Here is a 24,526-nt window from a genome sequence, read left to right on the forward strand (position 1 = left end):
TGAGATTTTAAAAAAATGTTTATTCATTTTCTGCAGTTCTGTTTTCAACAGTCTTGTCATGCAATGAGTTGAGTGCCAAAACCACCCTATGCCACCCCCCCCCCTTTAGATTGGTTTATTGTTGTACGAAATATAAGAAAAAAATACTTTGGGGGTGGGCGGGGAAGAAAACTGCTGACTCAGGAGAGTGAGGGACAATGCCATCCCATGACTCAGCATGTGCATACAGACATTTTTAAAGGATGAAAACCTGTGACGAAGAGACCCTCGGACGCGCTCCCGTAAAGTTAGCTCAGCGGGAAGAAGGATGGGAGAGAGATGCCTGCCCAGACCACCTAGACCCAGATGTCCGAGGTGCAATCTCCCCCGGGGTAGCGCATCTCGTGGGCGCGAGCGGGACCGTAGGGCTCCTTCCCGAAATCCACCAGGAAGTTCGGGTTCACACTGAGGCCGCCGCGCTCGGTGTTCACGTCGATCTGCAGCATGACTGACCCTTCCCTGCAAAAGGCAAAGGCAAAGGGAGCTTAGCGGCTGGCAGATCCTTCGCTTGGCATGCAGAAGGTTCAATTCCCCAGCTTCTCGAGGTACAGCTGGGAAAGACTCTGTGCCTGGAAGCGGGGGTGTGTGTGTGTGTGTGCTGCCGGCCAGTGCAGACAGGACCAGATGTACAAGGCAGATCCCTGTGTTCCTGCTTAAACCAGACCGTTCATCAGAACCACGAGGACCGTATGCACAATAAGCAAAGAACTATGGGATTACTATTTTAATATACAGGTGAAACTTGGAAAATTAGAATATCGTCAAAAAGTGCATTTATTTCAGTAACGCAACTTAAAAGGTGAAACCAAAATATGAGATAGATGCATGGCATGCAAAGCAAGATATGTCAAGCCTTTATTTGTTGAAATTGTAATTATTTGTCATTAGGCGGGTAAATTATAAATGGAATGTAATTAATGAAATGTCATAGCGATGGTTTTTTTTGTATTATGGTAACTATTTGTTTTATTCCTGTGGAATTTCCAAAAGAAAGCATCTGTAAAAATTAAAAGAAAAATAAAACATAAGAAGTTGCATTACTGAAATAAATGCACTTTTTGACGATATTCTAATTTTCCGAGTTTCACCTGTATGATCACAGTGGAGAGACTCTTGTGTGGACCAAGATGGAAAGACTTGTTGCTGTCTAATATGGAGGAAGGCTCACTGAAGTTATGGGAGACAAAGCTGATTGGTTTGATTAGAGGAAAACCATTGCTGGCATTCATTAATTATAATAATCAGAGGTCCCCTTTTGGACTTTTTACATAAAAGGGAAAATAAATTAATCTATCTGGGAAAACAGAACAGAAAGTAGATCAGTGAATATTTTGAATCATTTCTTTTATATAACTGACTGATGGAAAAATCAGAAACCCTTTTCATTTTTCTTTTGTCTTTCTCCTTCTCTTTTTTTGTTTTCCTTTGGTGTTTTCTCTTTATCTCTTTGTTCTTATTTAGATTGTTTTATTGTATTGCATTATGAAAAAGCTTTAATAAATCTTAAAAAAAGAAAAGAACCATGAGGACTGGAATCTTGCTATTATATTTAAGGGAAGGGGCATAGCTCAGTGCATTAGCACTTGCTTTGCCTGCAGAAGGTGCCAGGTTCATTCCCTAGCATCTCCCTGGCAGGGAGGCTGTGACACTTAAAGAATCATAGAATTGTAGCATTGAATGGTACCCCCGAGGGTCATCTAGTCCAACCCCCTGAACTTATGATACACACATACCAGATTTCAGTACAGAGCCGGGGAAGAAGGGGAGGAATCGGCCAGTTAACTGCTTGATTTTCTTACCTGACCATCTGAGGGTAAAACTGCTTGTCCCAAGGTGTGTACAAAGAGGTAGTTGTATACAGCCTCTTACCATCCAAGCTGAGTTGAATCATTTGAGGTCCCCCATAGACCCTCTTTCCCTAAAGGCAGAGAAAATGCGGGGTGAGGAAGGTTCATTTTGGATTCCTCCCCCTCCCTCGCCACCCTTGCTGCTCCAACCTCACTCACCTGGATCATAAACGGGTCAGGCTGGCAGTCCAGCTCATAGTCTTCCAAGACGGTCACCACGCCGCCTTTGTAAATGTTCCCACCAACAAACACCTGGGAGCGCAAAACAAGTCCCCCGAAACCCCGAGAGAGAGAGAGAGAGAGAAAGAGAGAGAGAGAGACGGTCAGCTGAGCTCATGAGCAACAGCATCTTCCAAGGAGCTGCCTGTGAGATTTTGGCTTGACAAGGTCATATCCATGCCTACACTTTTAAAACGTGGCTTTCCCTGCAAAGAATAGTTTGTGGAGGGCTGGGAGTTCTAGCACCACGGGGGGGGGGGACTACAGTTCCCAGGATTCCTTGGGGGAAGCAGGGAAGTTTGCCTGGCGCCTTCATTATACACCTTTAGGCACCAGGCAAAAACATTCATTTTTAACCAGGCCTTTAGTTGGCCTGATCAACATCCCATACCCTTTTAAAATATGGCTCTTTCGGGGGGGGGTGTATTATTGGGTTATTGCTTTTATTTTTATTTTATATACTGTGATTTTTTAAATGTGAACCACCCTGAGACCCCTGGATATAGGGCGGTATAATAATAATAATAATAATAATAATAATAATAATAATAATAATAATAATAATATTAATGGTGTTAGATCAGTAGTGGGGAGTTCCAGTAACATTGAACCCCTTGCTAAAACAGAGCCTTCTTCCTCCATTTTAACCGTCTTTTGTTGCCTGCGAGGTTCTTTTAAATCCCCAGTCGTCATCGTGATGTCCAGGGATTGACAGATGGGTGTTGAATGTGGCCCATGAGGCCAGCCCTGAGGTGGAACTGAACCAAGAGTGTGGATGTGATGAGAATTCTGCGGTCATTTAGCCCAGTATCCTGTTTCCAACCGTGGTCAGCCAGAAGCTTCTGGGAACCCCACCAAGTCTGGCAAGGGGTGGTGGCGCTCTTTTACCTGGCCAACCAGTTTAGGGCAGAACGGGTTGGTGATGTCGTACTGGCGGAGGTCGCCATGCAGCCAGTTGCTCAAGTACAGGAACCGGTCGTCCATCGAAATGAGGATGTCAGTGACGAAACCTGAAATAGGAGAGGGCAGGTCAGCATCCGCTTTCTTTTATTCCTCGGGCTCACCAAGTTATTTTCTGCCACACAGATTCAAAGATCACACCATTCGTTGAAAGCACTTTGGCGCCACTTTAAGCAGTCATGGCTTCCTTTAGCCCCCAAAGGATTCTGGGAACTATAGCTTGTGCAGGGTGCTGAGAGTCGTCAGGAAGCTCCCAACTCAGAACTACAATTCCAGGCCGTCTTCAAGGGCGGCCCTACGTGGAGCACATTGCAGTAGTCTAATCTAGGGGTTGCCAAGGCACGGAACAACAGCGACCGGTTCTCTGTCTTCCAGAAAGTGGCGCTAGCTGCCCTATCGACCAAATCCGACGCTAGGTTTTACTCCAGGAACAGTGGCTGCTGGATTCAGTTGAAAGGAACGTGGAAAGCAAGCCACCGGCCGCCCATTTCTTGTTCTTTACTCACCTGGCATTTCGGGAAAGTACCAGCCTGACACCTTCTTGTTTGGAATCTGGATCACCTTTTCGGCTGCCCAGTCCCCATCCTGCAGCAGAAAAGCATGTTGAGAAGGGGGATCTCTGCTGAAGAGCCCAGACAGACCACGGCGTTCCTCCCCAACCCCTGGCTTTCAGTTTCCCCCGCTCAACCATCAGTCAGCATTCCTCGACCAATCTGTGGGCTCTCTGTGGGCTATGTTTTGGGGTTCCCTTCCGGGGATTCACCATGGAGGAAGGTCTGTACTCCTACAAACTTTGGGGCTTCCTCTGAAGCTGTTAAATCATGGGCAGTTCCATTTTTATCCCTCTTGTGCAAGGGATAGAATCATAGAATCGTATAGAGTTGGAAGGGACCTAAGGGTCATCTAGTCCAACCCTGACAGATGGCCATCCAACCTCTGCTTAAAAACCTCCAAGGAAGGGGAGCCCACAACATCCCGAGGGAGACTGTTCCACTGTTTAATAGCTCTCACGGTCTGAAAGTTTTTCCATATTTTTAGTCGGAATCCCCTTTCTTGCAACTTTAATCCAGTGTTTCGGGTTCTACCCTCCAGACCAGCAGAAAATGAGCTTGTTCCCTCCTCAGCACTTGAGATATCTGAAAATGGCGATCATATCTCCTCTCAGTCTCCTCTTTTTCCAGGCTAAACATACCCAGCTCCTTCAAGCACTCCCCATAAGGCTCGGTTTCCAAACCCTTGATCATCTTGGCTGCCCTCCACATTCCAGCTTGTCAATAAAGGAACGTTACACACACACACTGGGCACTGGAAAGAGAAGGACACGTTGGTCCATCTTGCTCCATGCTGTTAGCCTGGGTTGGCAGATACTTCTTGAGATCTGATATCCAGGGATGCCAGGAACTGAACCTGGAACTTAGCATGCTAATCTGTAACCCGTTCCCCATGCAACAGATCCATAAAATTGGGGTCCATTTAATTTCTCTCTCTCTTCCTGAAACTCAGGGCTGCCAAGAGGCAGGTACCAGGAATACTGATGTGCTGGGTCCACGGCAAGCAGGGTCTTCAGACCCAGAGTTTGTTTCTGCTTTTCAGAGTCAGTCTGCAGCCCTCCTAGAAAGTTAGTTACCGATCAAAATGTCCTGGTACCCTTTGAAGCAGTTTCTGTGAGATGAGCGAGGCTGGCTGTTCCTGCCTTTCAGCGTTTTTAGCCAATGAGTGAGGTTGGAGCTGTGACTGACAAATGGGTTGTTCAGGCATCAAGTGATAAGAAAATAGGGATATTTTATTGCTCCTGTCTCATTTTCTGGCCCTTGGAATCTCTGTAGTTTGTCCTTCCTTTTTTCCCTAGCAACCAGGAAACATCCTTCCTATGGTGGGTTCATCTGAGATCAGGTACTCCCTAGAGGTTAATTTCTCCAAGTACTGCTACACGAGAAGTGCAGGTGGAGGTTGCAGAATCCCTACCCCAAATGGAATGCCCAGATTTTATGCAAATCTGCGTCCTCTTTCCCAAGTGAGTCAGAGGGCCCGATCCACCAACTGCTTACTGGGCCCCAAAACTCCTGTGGGCTCCCCTGCCCCCCCTTCATTCTAACCTCTGTCTTGAAGAAATGATGAATGGAACTCTGCAGTGTGCAGCCCACCATTCCGTGCGCGGCGTTGGGGTTATGTAGGAAACGGATCTCCAGCGGGGCGGAATCTTCCCCAACATCAATCTGCTGGATGAGGCAGTGGGTCGTCCAGTCCCAGACGTTCAGGCGACGCCCATAGCGCTCTGCAGAGGAGCAAAACAAGGACAACATCAACCACAGAGGGACCCTGGTCACGATCCTGCAACACCCAAGGAAACAGGCTACTCGGGGATTTTAGCCCGGAGTGTCAGGAGCGAGCCAGCAATAAATCACACTGTGCAAGTTGGAGTTAACTCTCAATTAGCAAAAACGCAATATGCGACGGAATCTCAGGCCTAGCTCATCTCTGGTAGGTCTGGCCCCCGGGAAGCACTTGCCGAGACTGAAGATCCCTGCCTCCACACAGCCGTCTAATTCCCCTACCCTCCAGGGCTTTTTCCAAGCAATCAGAGACTGTGCCTCTGCAAAGCTAACTTCTCCTCTGCTCTTTTCATGCCTCTTCTGGTTCTGGGAGACCAGGGGGGAGGAGGACTTGGGGAGGAGACCAGGGGGAGGAGGGGGAGACACCCATGACACTTAACAGCTCTGAGCCTCCTTCCTAGCTGGTTCCCCCCACCATTCCTCTGCGTTCAACCAGTCCACAAGTGTTATGGGTCAAAAAACCACTGGGATCTGAAGGTGGCCCGAAATCGACCGCCTCAACGGCAGGTTCCCCCCCCCCCCGCACTCGTCTCGAACGAAGGGTGTACCTTTCTTCAGATCCTCCGGGTTGAAACCGTTCGCAAAGTACTTGGGCACTCCCCACTCGGTGCTGATCATGACATTGTGCCTCGGCTGGTACCAGAAGTCGTAGCCTTGTGGGGGCTCGTCCCCCGGCCGCTCCCAGGTCCCTTTCACTTCCCAGGTCTCCGCGTCAATAAGGATGAACCCACCTGGAGTCACAACAACAACTGTTATCAGAAAGCGACCTATTTACAGAGATAAGCGTGAACTTACGATTTGGGTTGAGGCTGTTGCGGGGGGCGGGGGTGCAAATTAATTCAAACAGGCATGGGGAGGCACACATTTTTGTGTATGTGAAGCCTGGGTTACGGTGCAAGGATGTGAATAGATGCCAGGAGACAATATATTTATTAGATATTAATAGATATAATAATGATCATGATAATGATAACAATATATTTATACCCTGCCCATCTTGCCACGCTGTTGGGTGGCTCCCAACAGAATATTAAAAACAGGATAAAACATCAGACATTGAAAACTTCCCTAAACAGAGCTGCCTTCAGATGTCTTGTAAAAGTCAGGTAGTTGTTTATTTCCTTGACATCTGATGGGAGGGCATTCCACAGGGCAGGCACCACTACTGAGAAGGCCCTCTGCCTGGTTCCCTGTAGCTTTGCTTTTTGCAGTGAGGGAACTGCCAGAAGGCCCTCGGCGCTGGACCTCAGTGTCTGGGCTGAACGATGGGGGTGGAGACGCTCCTTCAGGTATGCTGGGCCGAGGCCGTTTAGGGCTTTCAAGGTCAGCACCAACACTTTGAATTGTGCTCAGAAATGTACTGGGAGCCAATGTAGGTCTTTCAGGACTGGTGTTATATGGTATTGATGGCTGCTCCCAGTCCCCAGTCTAGCTGTTATTATCCTTCCTCCCTCATGTCTGTTGTTCAGCAGAGTGCATCCCTTTGCAGCTTAAAAGGGGAGCTTAGATAGGCTGGTTTTAGGCTTTTAGTTTAAATAATATAGGATGCACTGTAAGTATCCCACATTGGGGAGCCTGTGGCCCTCCAGATATGGCTAGTTTTCAACTCCCATCATCCTTCCTGATCAACGGTGGCTGGGGGCTATGGGAGTTAACATCAGGAAAGCCCTGCAGGGTCAAGCCAAAGGGAACCCATTGGGTCCAGTGCTGGGAATCACAGGTGGAGAGAGGGTTCTTGTGCTCAGCTCCTGCTTTTGGGTTTTCCATGGGGGTATCTCTGGGAGGCCTGCATTAAGACCGTTAGAGGCCCCAAACACTTGGTGCCTCCATATATATCTCTAATTCAAAATATAAACCATAATACAGTAAACCATAAAATAAAGAATTAATGTTTTGTGTGTGTGTGATTTTTTTCTTTTATTGTGGCAGGTTTTTTTTTTGTGTGGAACCTGATTCACAATATGGTCCATAGTAAATCCGCCAATGGAAAATTTCTGTGGTTCCCCCCTCCCCTCGATGCCCTTATTTTGCTGAATGGTTAATCCAGCCCTGGCCACTGTGAGAAGAGAATGCTAGACTGGATGAGCCCCGCTTTGGCCTGATCCAGCGGCAGGGCTATCCTCATGTTTCTAAACTATTCTTACAGGGTCTCTGGGTGCAGAATGCAGTGCTGGCGAGGCCCCAGCCACTCGCGATCTAAATATTTGCCCAGAGGCATCTATAAACATATACAGTCGTACCTTGGTTCTCGAACACCTTGATACTCGGACGTTTTGGCTCCTGAGCGCTGCAAACCCGGAAGTGAGTGTTTCAGTTTGCGAACATTTTTTGGAAGCTGAACGTCCAACGTGGCTTCTGCTTGAATGCAAGAAGCTCCTGCAGCCAATCGGAAGCTGCGTCATGGTTTTCAAATGGTTTTGGGAGTCGAACGGACTTCCAGAATGGATTAAGTCCGACAGCCAAGGTACGATTGTAGTAGCATATGCCAATTGCATACACATTTTGCACCATGGGTCTCTGCTTCCCACAGAGAAGTGTGTAAGTGACACACAAACACAGCTGGCCATACCTTTCCCGTTGCCAAGCGTGTCGGCCAAAGCGCTGATCATCACCTCTCCGCTACCCAGGCAGTGGGATGTGTGTGGGAAAGTCAAGTTGCACTTCTCAAAGACTTCCCTGGGCTCAATAACCTGCGAGGAGAGTCAGGGAGAGAAATAGAGTGGTACCTCTGGTTACGAACGCTTCAGGTTACGAGCTCTGCTAACCCGGAAGTAGCTGCTCCTGGTTGCGAACTTCACCTCAGGATGCGAACAGAAATCATTCAGAGGCGCGTACGCTTGCAGCAGGAGGCCCCATTAGCAAAAGGGCACCCCAGCTTAAGAACAGACCTCTGGAACGAATTAAGTTCGTAACCAGAGGTACCACTGTAAGCTTCTGATGTGATTATTCTTCCTGTTCTTTACACAAAAGCACTTTTTTCTTAAAATCTAGGATTCAGCACCCACAGATCAAACTCCAAAGGCTGTCACCAACAAGAGCTGTGATGTGATTAAAATGATCTTCCTCAGTGGATCATGCGGGTTTTGCTGAACTCACCAGTTCTTAATTGCTCCATGTTCTATGGAGATATGTTTTTTCTCAGAGAAACTTATTCTCCTGTTGATGGTTCTTTTCTCCTTATAAAACCTGTCTCATTTCTCTTCTAGATCTTTCATCTTTCGCTACTTTAGCTGCATGGATACACGTTCATCAGCTTTCTGTCTGCTCTTTGTTTTCTTGGTCTGTATCACCAGGAAAACCATATCAATATACCCCTTCCTGGGCATGTTTACTTTTAATGTCCAATCTATTTCTGCTCTCACAATCTCAACTGCATCCTCTGAAAACATTTTAACAACCCCTGCCAAAGCCAGCACTTTTGATGGGAGGGGACCCGCCTCCGGTGATCATGGCTCAATATCATCTACTCTAATTACAGTTTACGGGTGTAATTGCTTTTGTATGAATTATGTATCATTCTCCTCCTCCTCCGAAGCCTATTGTCGGCTTCTGCAACGCAACAAACTTTTTTTTTATTCCAGCCAATAATGGAGTGAGCCGAAGGTGTTTTTCTGGGTCAGCAAAATATTACCTATACACCTCCCCTAATTTCTACTCTTCTCCTCATCAGCAACCAAATCACAAGGGTGGGTTCTTGTTCCCCTTGTTTGGTCTCATTAAAAGCGGTCCTGTCTTAAGTGCTCGTTTCCATTTTAGCCTCTTTGACGTGGGGCGTAATAACTGGATCATTCAGGGATAGGAACCTCGGGAGAATAATGCGGCCCTCCAGACACTCTATTTGTGTGGGATGTGATACATAAGTAGCAGTCAAGTACAACATTCCTTGTTTGCCTAGAGTGGACATGCAAAGGGGATGTTTGTTCCAGCCAGTCAAAAACTTCCTGTTTCCTCCTGGGCTGGAGCATCTTTCCTTTTGCATGTGACTAGAGGTGGGTGTGACCTTACCTGTGCAGGTAACAAAAGCACAAGGCACGCAGCCCCCCTCCCTTCTTCTCCATCTTCCTTTCATCGTGTGAACTGCAGTGACTGCCAGCCTGCAGTCACTGGGATTAACGCCCCATATGGGGTAGATCCACATGTACAACTAAGTCTGTCTTCAGGGATCCAACTGTGAACTGATGATGTGAGTAAACTTCTTTTACATATACTTTAAACGAGATTGTGGCGTGTATTCTTTTAAGAGGGATATAAAGGGGACTTACCAGGAATATACAATTCAATACTGAATTGTATGATATTGAGAGGCTTACACAAGCCTGCAACAAGCTATCTGCTGTGCGTTTAAAGGGGGATGTAAAACTCTTCTAAGTTATAGAACTTGCTAGTGCACGTTAGAAAGGATATTAATAAACAATATATCCTCTCCTGCCTCCCTGAACATTCCCACAATTTGGCCCTCAGAAGTCTCCCCAGGCCAAAACCCCTACTGACCCTGACCCACATCCTTCTTGAATGCTTTCCCCTTGACTGCAATGTGTCCTTGAACCCTGGCCAGGCCTGAATGGAGGACAGAGAGGGGCATGTGCAGGAATCAACCTACTTTACAGATCTATAATTTGCATCGGTTGCTCCTCCCACTTTTGCCTCTGACCCCGCCCATCGCTGGCACACTGCCCACGGGAGGGTTGCCCAGAAAGAGTCTGATACTTTGCCCTTCTCCATCCAGACAAGCAAGGTGCTCAGCCGGTAGAGCATGAGACTTTTAATATCAGGGTTTAATATCAGGGTTCAAGCCCCATGTCATGGGGCGAAAGATTTCTGCATTGCAGGGGTGGAGCTAGATGACCCCCAGGGTCCCTTCCAACTCCAAAATTCAATGATTCTGTGATTCGACGCCTCATCAGGGTCCAGGGATCCATCCCAGCCAGGCAAAAACTCAAGGAGGATGCAAAGGAGGGCGAGTAAGAGGTGTGACCTGAGAAGAAGGGGTGTGGTTTAGGAGGGGCGTTGCCTGGAGAGAGTCCTGAGAGCCAGACAGAGAGGTCTGGAGGGCCGCATCTGGCTTCCACCCCAGCATTCACCATCCCTGTGTTATAAACCTGTCACCCTCAGAACATTTCAACACACATCACGGATGCCATAAATGTGGCAGCACCCACACTTCGGAACTCCCTTCCTATGGATGTCAGAGAGGGGCTTTCGCTGCCCCCTTATCGGCGTCTGTTAAGAACATTTCCCCCCAGACACGCAGGGTGTTGACATGTGAGTTTTTAGCTTAGCATTGAATGTAATTTTTAAAAAGAAAGTGTTTTAAATCAGTGGTTCTCAAAGGGCGGGCCACGCTGGTGTGGCAGGAGAGGATGGTAAGTGTGGCAGGAATATTCTAGGACAATCAGTGTTACATTTTGGGAATGATTCAAATGTTCTTCGGTGGCTGCTGTGCTGATCATATTACACACACGGTAGTTTTGCTCTTCTATGCTATGAATCAAGCACAGCCAGGAGTTGTTTCTTTTTGTTTTCCAATGCATTTCTTATCAGGAAAAAATTCGTTGTGCTGCCAGCGAATTTCTGAAAGTGTGGCCTAGAGAGAAAAGTTTGAGAACCACTGTTTTAAATATTTGTTTTTAACTGTTTTTCATTGGTGTTTTTTTTCTTTTCTTCTTAGGGAACCGCTTGGGAGGTGGGTTTTTTTAATTCTTTTTACAATCAAAATGTACCTAAATTTTATGAAATAAATGAACGATATATTCAGGACCCTTCAGCTACATCCACCCTCCCCCCACTCCTTTGAGGGAAGACATACTTTAAACATCCTGGGGGCTCGCAGGTCCGTCCCTGTATCCACTATGTAAATGCGGGAAGACCCCAGGCTGGGGAGGACCAGGCGGTTACGCTTCTTGCTGGTGTCCCCGAAGCAGCTGCTGCAGGCATTCCACCCCGTGTGATGCAGCTCATCGTCGACATACGGCATGGGAAGGCGATGGATCACCTATTGGGAAGACGGGAGAGGAAGGTAAGACGTCACACTTCTGGGCGAGGTGGGGAGGGGGAGATGTCCACCCCTCTGTCCAAAGTGCTTCCATGTGCGTCTCATTACCAAACGTGCAAACTGAATAGGTTCCCCTTGAAATGTGAACTGAATTCATTTTTCCTTCCACTCTTGCTCATTGCATAGCCGTGCCCTCGCTGCCGCCTGAGGTAGGTGGCTCACTTTGCCTAACAATCGGGTCGGCCCCTGCCTCTTCTGATTAAAAAATGGAAACGTCTTTGTTTTTCTTTTACAAGAGCCTCACCTAGGCTTTGAATACTGAAAAGGAAAATACAGTATACACGAGGTGCTTATACAACGAATAATGCTAAAATGTACATTAGCAAATATCAGGCCGTATACGATGGAATTAATGGGCCTAAATTAGTTGCTCTGGGGCTGGTGACATTTCCCAGAGAAGTGATGCCAGCGTCATGTGCATTCATTTAAGGGTGTGTTTATTTGAGGAACCTGAGCAAGTTATCACTTAGCACTTAAAGTGGTGATTCCAGCGATATGAAAAAAGGCCGATTTTGCCCCTGGGGTGCAGTTCATGCAAATGAACTGCAGGTGCACAGCTCTGCCCAATCTGGAAGAAACTGTTCTATTAATTTGCCGCATGTTAATTGTCCTCAGGTCTTATTAAGTTGCTTCGTCTTCGCCTTTCCAGTCGTTAGCAAAATGTATCTTGGAATTTGTCAGCAAAGGCCTTCCTGATATTTCTTAAAGGGGACAGAGGGTGGAAATAACTCAGGGCACATACAAAGGGACCCTGCAATGCAGGAATATGCAGCCGTCCCATACAGGATTGGACCTGCAACCTTGGCATTATCAGAACCATGCTCTTAACCAACTGAGCTAGCCAGGTTTAGGCATGGCTGTTCAAAAAATGAATGAACCAAGGAGGTAAGGAGAGCTCTGCTAGATTAGGTTGGGATCAGGAGAGGCAATCTAAAGTTCCTTTTCAGACAGTGCATAGTTAAACTCTGGAACTCCTTCCTACAAGATGTCCCACAAGACAGAAGGGACATGATAGAGCCATATAAAATTAAGCATGGAATGGTGAAAGTGGATGGAATTCTCCCCCCCCCCTCCTTCTCTCATAGCCCTAGAATTTCATGGGCATTGAACTCATCCAATGAAGCTGAATGCTGGAAGATTCAGGACAGAATCTCCACTGTGCAAAGAAGATCTGCCTTTTGCTGATTCCGCCTTTCAGCTTTTCGGCAGCCAGTTTCTGCAGAGGCCTTTGGTTTCAGGGAATGGGGAGTGTCGAATAATGAACCCATAAGAGGACTTTTAAGGTAGAGATGCTTCCCCAGAAATTAGTCTCCCCCCACTCCTTAGGTTTGAGCTCTCTTTCATCTTCCCCCCGGGGGTTGTCTTTCCAGACGATTCTAATCGAGGTTGCCTGCCGCCGCTATTTATAAACGTCTAGCTCTGCATCTCCACAATGAAAGAAAATAAAACCCTGTGCAATGTGGCAGGTGGAACAAGGGAATAACCCAAGCTCAGGTCCAATGGGAGCCTGGTAAATCGCCCTGGGGCAGACACCCTCTGCCATTTGGGTGGGGGGCAAAGCAGCACCCCTCAGAGCAGCCTTGGGTGCTTGGGTTCAGCCGCCATCTCTGCCACACAGGCAGCGTGGTGCAGTGGTTAGAGTGCCGGACTTGGACCTCTGGGAGAGAGCAGGGTTTAAATCCCCACTTGGCCACAAAGCTCATCTGGGGTGAGCTTGGGGCAGCCAATATCTCTCTCGGCCTAACGTAATCTCATGGGGTTCTTGTGGGGATTAACTGAGGAGGGAAAGAACCATGTACGCCACCTCCTTGGAAGAAAAGTCAGGGTATAAATGCAGTTGGTTAGAGTGAGGAGCTGATAATGCCACTAGCATATTCCTGCAGTGCAGGGAGTTGGACAAGTCTCTGGTTCTATCACAGTAACATTTCTCACAGACACCCAGAGCAAGGCCAGGTAGGGGGGGAACAGTAGGAAATTTAAATGGTGGCTACACTTACTGGAAGGGAGGTGCTCAGGGCTCACATTAGCAGTCGATGCCATCCAAGTGCCAAGGCCCCTGGCAGTTCCCCTAGAATGCCAGGCGCCGATGTTCACCTTGCTAAGATTCCCAGGCTATAAATCAGCTAGTGGCAGAAAGCGTAATTAACCGTTGGCAGCAATACACAAAGGAGTCAGAGTTCACATTTACATGCCTCTCCTGCCCCACTTTGCACCGTGGGTTCTGAATTCGAATGCTGCCTCGCTGAAGTAAGGCTCTCTTCCCTGGCTAGATAGTTTGGCTGCTAAACCATTTCTTTCCTACATGATACTTTCCAACCTGAGAACTGTGGATCTTTATCAACCATTCTTGGAGGTGAATCTTTCGTGAGGCTACAGTCCCCAAAGACAGGCTTTCGACTGTGTGGTAAAGATTCCTAAAGCCAGCTTTCCCAAGTCTGACGCCTTCTCCAGCTGCTTTGAACTACAGCTCCCATCAGCCCCACCTGCGCTAGCTGGGGCCGATGGGAGTTGTAGTCCGAAGCAGCCAGAAGGGGCACCAGGTGAGAGAAGGCGGATCTAATGTGATACCTGGCAATAGCAGGGAGATTCCGGATCCACATCCACCGTAGCAAGGTAATCAGGCTGCTGTGTTCCGGTCCCAGTTAAGATGCAGGGCACGTAGATCAGCTTCTCTCGTGGACCTTCAGGGGGGGAAAGTCCATATTTAGGGATCTGTCTTGAGTGAGGAAAGGGATGAGCTCTGAGCCACTCAGCCCAAGCTTAGAGAAATCTTTTTGCAAAGCTTACCTGTCTCTAATGCCATCCTAACAGTCTTTCAATATCACCTTGTCTCAACGATTCCTGTAGGATGTGCAACAATCTGTCCCAATATGACATACTGAATGTGATTTCCCTAAGGTTACTTAGTGAGACTGAGCACAAGAGAAATCCCAGGAACAGGCATTCAAAGGCACCCTGCCTCCAACAATGGAGGGAGAACATCACATACCACCCAACTTTTTCAGATCAAAAACCTGGATGGGAGTCTTCCGGGGTGCCCTCCCAGACGAGTCACGTGACCTGTGTTGTGATATCGCCCCGAAAAAAAAGCTTTTTCAGGGACAAGATTGTGGCACCCAAAATGGCCACTGTGATCTCGTGTGAGAAAATGGGGTGTCCCGTTTTTCCCAGGACACTTGGCGGGTATGACATCGCCATACTGGCTAATAGTCATGGATAGCTTTATCCTCCACAAATTTGTCCAGTCCTCTGTTAGTGTGTCATGATCCAATACACGGAAGCTGGGATGCTTACACCAAATCCTAAAACTGAAAATCCTGCTTGAGGGATCAGGTTGGCTACTGTGAGAACAGGACGCTGGACTGGATGGGCCATTGGCCAGATCCAGCAGACTCTCCTTATGTTCCTAATATTTCAGTGGAAGATTATAAGAGCTGCTAAGTTGTTTTAGGGAAGGGAGGTGGAATTTGTGGGCCTCCAGATGTCACTGGGCTCCGACTCAGATGCAGGTGGCACAATTAAAAGATGGTTGGCAGGTCTTGCGTCCACAAAATATTAGACTTTATGTGACAAAAAAAGTGCCTGGAAATTGTGGAAGTGAAATCAGAATGAAGGCTCTTTAAATAGCCATCATCGTCTAAGGTCTCCCTGCAAGGAGGAAACCAAAGCTTTACCTCTGATGCACATTCAAAACACATTCTTTCCCTCAAAGGACACTGCAGTTTACCTCACACAAGAGTTATAATTCCCAGCAATGAACTACAGTGCCCAGAATTCCTTGAGGGGGGAGAAGGGGCTTCGGAGGAGCTTTAAAAGTATTGTGCGCACCACAGCCTAAGATAAATGCTCAGTCAACAGGCCGCCTAGAAGCATCATCTGATTCACAATTCCCAGTGACTCTGCATTTTCTGAATTCAGATGCCCAGGGAAATTTTAATAAGCTGGCAGAGTAGAATGTCTTCGTTTATTACTTTCACACCTTCAAAGGAGAAAGCTTTGATTAATTGAAAGTAATTTGTTATGTGCCAGCTTGGACAACTTTCCTTTATTGTGCTGAGTGTAATATGTGGTGCTGTTAAGAGGCATGGAAGGTTAATATAGAAGGCTCAAAAGACTTTGAGTGTGGTTATTAATTCTTATTTCACCCTTCATCCGAGGACCTCAGGGCAGCGTAAATGTCCCTGCTACCGCTTCATCAAGGCAGGTGATGCCTGGCTTAATGTGTGTTTAGTGGGGAATTTAATCCAGGCCTCTTTGATGTCAACCCAGTGCTCTAACCGCTACACTGCTCTGGGTGCAGTTTCTTATACATTTCAGAAAGGGTATTTGAATGCAGACAATGAAGTGGCATTCATATCACCTGGCCATAATGATGCAGGCCCAGGTAACTACCAGGTTGGACTACTGCAATGCGCTCCATGTGGGGCCACCCTTGACATTGGTTTGGAAACTGCAGCTAGTGCAGAATGTATTGACTTTTGGCTGGAACAGTTCTGCACCGGTGCATTCAGTACTTTTTGTGTGTGAAAAAAAGGAGGTGCCGGCACTCATATCTTGATAAAAGTGCCGGGTGTACCAGCACACAATGAGTGCATTACTCCAAAACTGAAAGCTTTGCAGTGGCTACTGGTATATTACTGAGCTAAGTTCTGTTAGTTAGTGTAGAAATCCCTAAATGGACCAGGTTACCTGAAGAGATATTTTTTATTCCTTATTCCCAGATCATTGTGATCATCTGGAGATGCCCTCCTGACTGTCCTATGGTTTTCATGTACAGTGGACCCTCTAGTTATGTACCGCTCTGGATACGTAACTTTCGGGTTACGAAGGTCATATCGTTACTTATCTCTTTGATATCTGGTGGAAGGATGTTCCACAGGGCAGGTGCGAGTTCTTAGAAGAGATGTTAAGAGGCCCCTGTTCCCCTCCCAGAGTTACAATTCACAGAGTTCCCTGTGGAGAGCAATTCTGATTGTTAAACCACTCTGAGAATTGTACCTCTGCAACAGGGGCCTCTCAACATCTCTCAGCACTCTTAACAAAGTACAGCTCCCAAGATTCTTTAGGGGAAACCATGACTGCCTAAAGCGGTATCACACCACTTTAAATAAACAGTGCAAATGTGGCATAAGCTTCTTCACAAGCCAAGGCTTCTAGTGTGGTGGCCTCCACAATTTGGAATGCTGTTCCTACTGAAATCAGACAGGCCCCAACAATCCTGACATTTTGTCACCTGCCGAAAATGTTCCTGTTTCGCCAAGCATTTTCCGAGAATGAATTAGATCCTTCTGCATTTTATAGTTTATGAAGTTTTGATGCTTTTATTGTACAACACCACTATTAAATAGCTATAGCTAGAGATTGTTTGTAAATTTTCTTATAATAAAAATTAAAAAACCTGAGCCCTTCTGGAACAGAGCAGTCCCCACACCCTTCCTCCCACAGCAGCTAACTGGATGTCCCTAGGAAGACCAGAAGAAGGGCACAAACAGAACAGCACATCCTCTCTTACACCCTCAACAACTGGTCTTTCAATGTATCCTGCTCCTTTACCTGGAAGTTTTGCCATAATTATTAGCCACTGATAAACCACACCTCCTCTGTACTTGTGCCTAATCCCTTAATCTTCCTCCTGAGCAATCTTGATTGCTACCGGTAAACCTGATTGTCGTGTGGGTTGAAATAAGGTCTCGATTTCTGGCCAGTGGTGGAATCCATGTGAGACTTACCTCTCATAGCATCCAGAGGTGTCGCATAACCTGGGCCATGACATCCACACTGCTCTGTAGCTTTTGGAAGAGGGAGAAGGAAAGCGTCAGTATATCCACATTATTATTATTATTATTATTATTATTATTATTATCTTACAGCAATAAAAGCACATACATTAAAACCAGCATTAAAAAACAGAGAAAGATGTCAAACTTATTCATGTTTTTAAAAAGGCAGGACTGAAACAAATATCCCACCCACTGAGGGAGTCCAGCAGATACTTTAAATTATTTACTTCTAATGAGAGACTGACAAGTAAAGGATGCAATCATAGAGCCAGTGCTTTTTTCTGGAGGGATGCAGGGGTACACATACCCCTAAACATTTTGTGAATCTAAGTTTGTCCTCATTGAGGGGCAGTATTTCAATATGAGTAGGAAAATGAGCGTATCCCTAAACAAGTTTTTTTTTGGGGGGGGGAAGCACTGCATAGGGCTGTCTTCAATTCTAGTCTTACTCAAAATAGTCCCGATTAAGTTAATGGACACGGCTAAGGCCATGTTCACGTCACACATTTAAAGCACGGTGATACCAACTTTAAACACCCATGGCTTCCCCAAAATAATTCTGAGAGTTGTAGTTTGTCAAGTGTGCCGAGATTTGTTAGGAGAAGACCCCCTATTCCCCTCACAGAGCTACAATTCCCAGAGTTCCTTAGGGGAAAGGGTTTGGATGGTAAACCACTCTGAGAACTGTAATCCTGAGAGGGGAACTGGGTTTTCCTCCTATCAACTCCCAGCACCCATGACAAACTACAGCTCCCATAGGAGCCGTGACTGTTTAAAGCGGTATCATGGCTCTTTCAAAAGTGCACTGTGGATGTTGCCTGCCTTAGGCCAATTAATTCCTGCTGCATCATGGCAGGCCTGGCCTGGTCCATTGTCTTCTGGTGGCCACATCCACTTAATTCAAAGCACTAGAATACCACTGTAAACAGTCGTGGCTCTGCCCTGCAAAGGACCCTGGGAACTGTAGTGCTGCTGAGCATTTTAGGAGGACCCCGCGCACCCCCACCCAACCCCGGTGCCAGATTTACGTATAAGCTAAACAAGCTATAGTTTAGGGTCTCACTCTCTCGGGGGCCCCAAAAAATATTTAAAGGGGAAAAACGATGTACATTTCTAAAATATAAGATAAAAAACAAATAAAATAAAACCTACACTCAGCAACAGGGTTTTGTGTTGTGTAGGCTCCTATGATGTAAATCATGGGGCCCCGCCTGATAGCCTGCTCCCTAAAATATCACTGGTTTGCTATTATTATTTCATGATATAGCAAGTTTCTAGAGACTAGAAATGTGCTCTGGCGTGCTCTGGTCCATGGGGTCACGAAATGTGCTCTGGTCCATGGGGTCACGAAGAGTCGGACACAACTAAACGACTAAACAACAACAAGAGACTAGATTCTGAGTCTTTGTAAATTGTGTTTCTAAAGGAACCTGTTATTGCCAGATGCCAATGTGTTTGCATTACTAAGTTTGTTATGAATAAAAAATCATTTTAAGTTAGAGCTTAATAATTATTTCACTATTAATATACTTTTTCTTAATTGTATTTCAGTTCAACAATTATTTTGATGAAATACATATTTTGTGATGTGCAAATGGCTCTAGGTCCCTATTAGGTCCATAAATTACCATATAGCATATATTCAACACGAAAAACAGCAAATAATTGTTGTTGACAAAGGACAGCTGGACATATAAAGGGCCCTGTTAGCTTCAGTAGCTTAGGGCCTCATCAAACCTAAATCCGGCCCTGTGTGTACAACTGTCCACAGCACCCTTAAAAAAACTACAACTTCCGGGATACTTGGGGGAAATGGACGGGACATGGCATCATAACATTTAAAATGTATGCCACCACCAAGAAGACACCCTCCGCCCCTCAATATTCAACCGAAATCTTCTATCCTGAGCCCGCTAGACCTAATCTTGAGAGCAAGAAGCCTCTTGGCTTCTTCTTCTTCTTCCTTCTCCTCCTCCTCCTCCTCAGGATCCAGTCTTTGCACCTGCTTGCAGTTTGAGTTGAGAAAGAGTTGAGCTGTACACTCGTATAGCCATTCCCACAATCTCTGTGCAACGGCCCTTGCGGTCTTTTGAAGACAGGTGGGTGGCAAAGGCAGAGGGGGGAGCGCAATAAAGGACGGACGAGTCAAGGCTGGGGGGCATTAATAGGGGACGGACCACTAGAGGAAGGCTTTGTTCCCAGAGTCTCATGTAGAAAGAAGGGCAGATCCCACTGATGGATTATGCAGAAATGGCTAAAATGACCGGAAGGGTCAGAAATCAGGTAGACCCAAAATTTCAATAAGGAATGGGGGAAATTTATAACCTATCTTAAAAGAAAAACATTGTAAACAGTTAAAACTGTTAGTAGGACATTGGAATATCATTGGCAGCTTAATGGTGAATTTTGGACACAATGGAGATGTAAAAGATTTGGATTATCATAAAAGATGCAGGAGGAAATGATTAACAGTAGAGGAGGAGGGAAGTCCAAGAGTTTCTTTGGAATCTTGTTTTTACGTTATATGTTCGATATATGTGATTGTAAAATTTCAATCTGAAAAGCCAAATAAATAAATTTATTTTAAAAAAGAAAACAAAGAAAGAGCTTTGGTCTTCCAAGTTCACTATGATAATACCCAAATAACAGAGGGTTTTTAAAAAAAAAAGGAAAAAAGAAATGTAATTTTTAGGAGAGATTAAAAGGTAAAATAAAGATATATATTTTTAAAAAAATGTAGTTAGGGTTGTGTTCAACACTCCCCACCCACCGGCCCGGCCAACTTTACAAGTTATATCGTTTGTTTCAGTGCTTTAACAGTGTAAACAGCTGTTGCAGAAAGGCAGCATATAAATGCAATTCATAAATCAAAATTATTCATGATTAAATATTAATTTTAATAAGATACTCAGACTAATGCCATTGAAATTGGATGGATTAAAATTAGTTCGTCATTTCAATAGGTCTCCTGTGAGTAGGGCTGAAGCTTGGCTACAAGCTTTTCTGCTTAAAGGGTTACCATATTTCAAAAAATCCAGACACAAAAGTTGAGGGGCCCCCCCAAAATTTTTGAGTTATTTTTAAAGATTATTGGCTTGCCATACATCTGAATCTTCCTGGATGTTTTCTGGCCGATTTCTGGCCAGACACTGCTTCTGACCACAGTATTATGAGAATGTCAGGGAATATTATGGGTTGGATCCAAGTACATTATATTGTCGGCAGACCCATTCAAATGAATAGACCTAAATTTGCCGGATTATTTATTCTTAGTGGGTGCACTTGGACTAACGTTAGACATAACCCTCAGAATTTGTAAGGAATGTGGAGATAGTGTAACACTGGCTACAACCCTATAATAAAGCTTTTTAAAAATAATAATTCTAGAGAATGTTTAGTTTGTCACTGTAATGCACACATAAGGTGTTTGCTTCACGATACCACAAATCATGATCAATATCTTCATGTGCTGCCCATTAATTAATGCACTCCAAACTAGTTTTGAGGGTGTGTGGCCGGCTTTACAGAAGATGGTGGCCTATTTGATGGGCTATCTAGTAGGGCTGCCGTATGTCCAGGTTTTCCCAAACACATCCGGGCATTCAGCCCAAAAATGGGGTCTCGGCAGATTTTTGGCAAATTGGCAAAATGTCTGGGAAAACCTAGACATATAGTTAATGTTTTTTATAAAATCATTTAAAAATTCAAAAAAAGCCCAATACTTTTATTTTATGACCAAAAAAGCTCTATAAATTTCTCTGGATTTTCACTTTTGGGAATATGGCCACCCTGTATCTAGTCCAGGTCTGATTTAAAGATGAAGTAAGATACAGTAAGAAGGGAGAACAGGAAATGCCTTCATACTGCCCACCCACAAGGTTCTAGCCAATGTTAGTCCTACTCAGATTAGATCAATAGAAACTAATCAACATGAGTAATTTAGGCCATTTAATCTAGCTAGATTCCACCAGCAATTAGCTCCTGGTAGATGACTGTGCACCCTTGAATGGAAACTCCCCTGTCCGCATCAATCATTGTTGTTTATTCCCTTCCAACTCAATAACATTTGCATGGGTGCAGGCCTCAAAACTGGTCAGACCACACCTGGAATATTGTGTCCAGTTCTGGGTGCCATAGTTTAAGAAGATTATTGACCAGCTGGAATGTGTGGAGAGGAGGGTGACCAAGACATGATCAAGGGTGTGCAAGCCAAGTCTTATTAGGAATGGTAAAGAGGAGATATGACAGCCATCTTCAAATATCCAAAGGCCTGTCACATGGAAGATGGAGCAAGCTTGTTTTCTCCTGCTCTGGAAGGTAGGACCCGAACCAATGACTGCGAGTTATAAGAAAGGAGATTCCAACCAAACATCAGGGCATAGCTGCCAAGTTATCCCTTTTTTACAGGGATTTTCCCTTATGCTGAATAGGCTTCCTCGCGAGAGAAGGGAAAACTTGGCAGCTATGCATCAGGAAGAACTTTCTGACAGTAAGAGGTGATCGACCATGGAATGAACCGCCTCAAGGGGTTTTGGGCTCTCCTTCATTGGAGGTTTTTAAGCAGAAGTTGGATGGCCACCTGTAAGATATTATTTAGCTATGGCTTCTGCTGACCAAACCCTGTGGCCCCTTCAGCAGTCAGCCCCTCCTCCCAATCTCCCAATCCCAATCCTCAGGGTCCCACCACCAATCTCTGGGCTCTGAGCCTTCTTCCTCTGGGGATGTGTGTGTCTCCTTCAAGGGTTCCCCAGCTGGTGCCTCACAGCACTCCTCGTCATGCTTTTAATTGTGCATTCATGACGATTTGCACTCATGATGGTCTCAGGGCCCTTATACACGATCTTGCCTTCAAAAGTTCAAGGAAGGGCATATGGCTTCATTTCCAATCAGAGCATTTCCCTTAACGTCCTACCGAAATCCTGCCACAAACATTCCCCTTTATTTTTCGTCCTGCTTTCGTTTTGCAAAAGTGCCCCCTCCCGAGGGCAATTGTGCAGTAACGTTGGGGAAGCATCGCAGAAAATGAACTAATGGAAATGGAATCCTGTGTGGATGGTCTGGTATCAATCCAGCACTGATGCACTATTATTGCATCAATGCCCGTACAGAAAAGCCTCACCAGTCTGGAGAGATCCTGAATGAATGAATGAACTAAAAGGGAATGCTAACTCCAAGTAGGCTTGCTAAGATGTACAGGACTGAATGAGATAAGTGCTGGAGATGCAAAGAGGTGGAGGGAACGTTCTTTCACATGTGGTGGACTTGTAAAAGGGTATTGGGAAATGATCCATAATGAATTGAAAAAAATGTTTAAAAGTACTTCCCACTCCCACCCCCCAAAAAACAGAGTCCTTTCTGTTGGGGATAATTCAGATTGAAATTCCCAGGTGTCAAAAAAGGTTATTGATGTATGCTACTACTGCAGCCAGTATTTTGTTAGCCCCAAAATGGAAAACGAGCGAGGACGCAACCAAAGAAGAATGGCAACTCAAGTTGAAAGAATATGCGCCGCTCGCAGACTTACCATATAGAATAAGAAAACAAGAAGAACATACGTTTAAAGAAGATTGGAAAACGTTTATTGAATACATGGGGATGGGAATTGTGTACACTTGAAAACGTTGGCACCATTAAGATAAATTCAACAGTGTAGATAAGTTTTGATGGATGTAATAAGGGAATACTGAATGGTTTAGTTTATATAAAATATGCAGGGATTTATGATATGCAAAATGAACCAGGGAAAGGGAAGAAGGGAAGTCATTTCTATTTTAAGGATGTTAAGATGAGTATTTTAAATTGTAAAACAGAAAATTTAATAAAAACTATATACTGTATATATAAACAATACCGTAATAATAAAATAAAAGAGAATGCTAATTATTGCTCCAGGCAGCCAAAGACAGAGAGGGTCATTTCTTACCTCCTTTGTTGGGCTCCTCTTGTTCCGGGACAACCCCTCCTTTTGTCTGATACATTTTCTCTGTGCACCTGACGGTGGTAAGAAGCTGCTCAAGATCTGCTTATACCCAGAGGGATCCTCTAAATATATAAGTGTGCACACACACCTCAGAGGATACCAAAAAGGTGGGTGAGGAAGGCGTGGTCTTGTAAAGGAACTAGTTAAGGGAAAAGCTGACTCCCAAGAAAGTGGAGCACTTTCCTGGCCCGCCCACCCCATCCACCTGTAGCCAGGTGATCACATGCCCTTTGGAGATCACAGAGCTCAGGAGGAGACAGTCGCAGAAGATTCGGATTCCGGTTGGTCCAGTTCCTCTTCTCACAAGGGCTTTAATGAAAGCATATGTTGGGATGGCATGATCTCTAACTGTGCCTGTTTATTTGAAGCCCTCATTTCTCTCTCTTTAGTCAATTTGGGGGCCTTTTAAAAACGTAAAGGGACCCCTGACCCTTAGGTCCAGTCGCGGATGACTCCGGGGTTACGGCACTCATCTTGCTTTACTGGCCAAGGGAGCCAGCGTACAGCTTACGGGTCATGTGGCCAACATGACTAAGCCGCTTCTGGCAAACCAGAGCAGTGCATGGAAACATCGTTTACCTTCCCGCGGGAGTGGTACCTATTTATCTACTTGTTTGTTGAACTAATTGGCCGATGAAGAATTCAACGAAACAGTAGTTGCTATCCGGAAACACTGTTCAGCAGAGTTCAGTTGGACATCAGAATTGGACATTGCCGATTACAAAGCTTCACAGCTTTTTCTCCACCGGGTAAAGTCTGGCACCGTGATTCATTCAGTACTTTCAGAGACATAGGCGTACCTGGGGGGGAGAGGCGGGGCAGCTGCCCCCCCCCAAGAAAAAAATAACGTATTTTACAGACCATAACCAGCACTTTTCCCCTCCAAAAACTGAAGTGGAAAAGGGCAAACGGGAGACGTGCTTTCCTTTAGCGAGGACCGCCCGGTCTCCGCTTGCTGGGGGAGGCAGGAACACAGCTGTAACAAAAACACATCAAATAAATAAAGCAAAGTGGCTACCGGTAGTTAAGCAGTTAAGACAATGGAGCAGACATCCCCTTTCAGGCAAGATTTGATAACTCACCACTTCACCCTATTGTTCTTCAGTGGGAGTTGTTAATGAGCATTCAAGGATCACATTAAGAGTTCTATTGGCAATTTAATGAGGGTGCAGAGGATTCAATTTGACTGAGGTGGCTCTGCAAGGCTAAAAGGAAGTGAATAAGAAAAGGTGGGCGGCTGTAGCTTGGATAGACACAGTGTCTATCAAAAAAAGCAGTGGTGTTCCAGTCTGCCCCTCCTCCTGCATCTGTATACT

At 45.6% G+C, this 24,526-nt stretch overlaps 1 protein-coding gene across 2 annotated transcripts; it reads right to left on the minus strand.

The window, feature by feature from the left end:
- On the minus strand, window positions 1–24,011 carry LOC118076033 (methanethiol oxidase-like). Of its 2 annotated transcripts, none has more exons than XM_060269523.1 (12): window positions 23,154–24,011; window positions 17,180–17,239; window positions 14,019–14,166; window positions 11,205–11,390; window positions 7,968–8,088; window positions 5,947–6,129; window positions 5,162–5,340; window positions 3,572–3,650; window positions 2,994–3,115; window positions 2,046–2,138; window positions 1,839–1,957; window positions 1–498 (listed from the first exon to the last, which is right to left on the minus strand). In XM_060269523.1, exons 2-12 carry the CDS (start codon window positions 17,221–17,223, stop codon window positions 336–338), a joined length of 1,437 nt encoding a protein of 478 aa, XP_060125506.1. In that variant the 5' UTR covers window positions 17,224–17,239; window positions 23,154–24,011; the 3' UTR covers window positions 1–335. The 2 variants fall into 2 exon arrangements, with proteins under 2 accessions (XP_060125506.1, XP_034954422.2); XM_035098531.2 differs by having other exon boundaries at window positions 14,019–14,131; window positions 23,154–24,010.
- Window positions 24,012–24,526: the final 515 nt, after the last annotated feature.

The sequence above is a fragment of the Zootoca vivipara genome, chromosome 17 (genome assembly GCF_963506605.1).
Source record: "Zootoca vivipara chromosome 17, rZooViv1.1, whole genome shotgun sequence".
Lineage (NCBI taxonomy): Eukaryota > Metazoa > Chordata > Lepidosauria > Squamata > Lacertidae > Zootoca > Zootoca vivipara.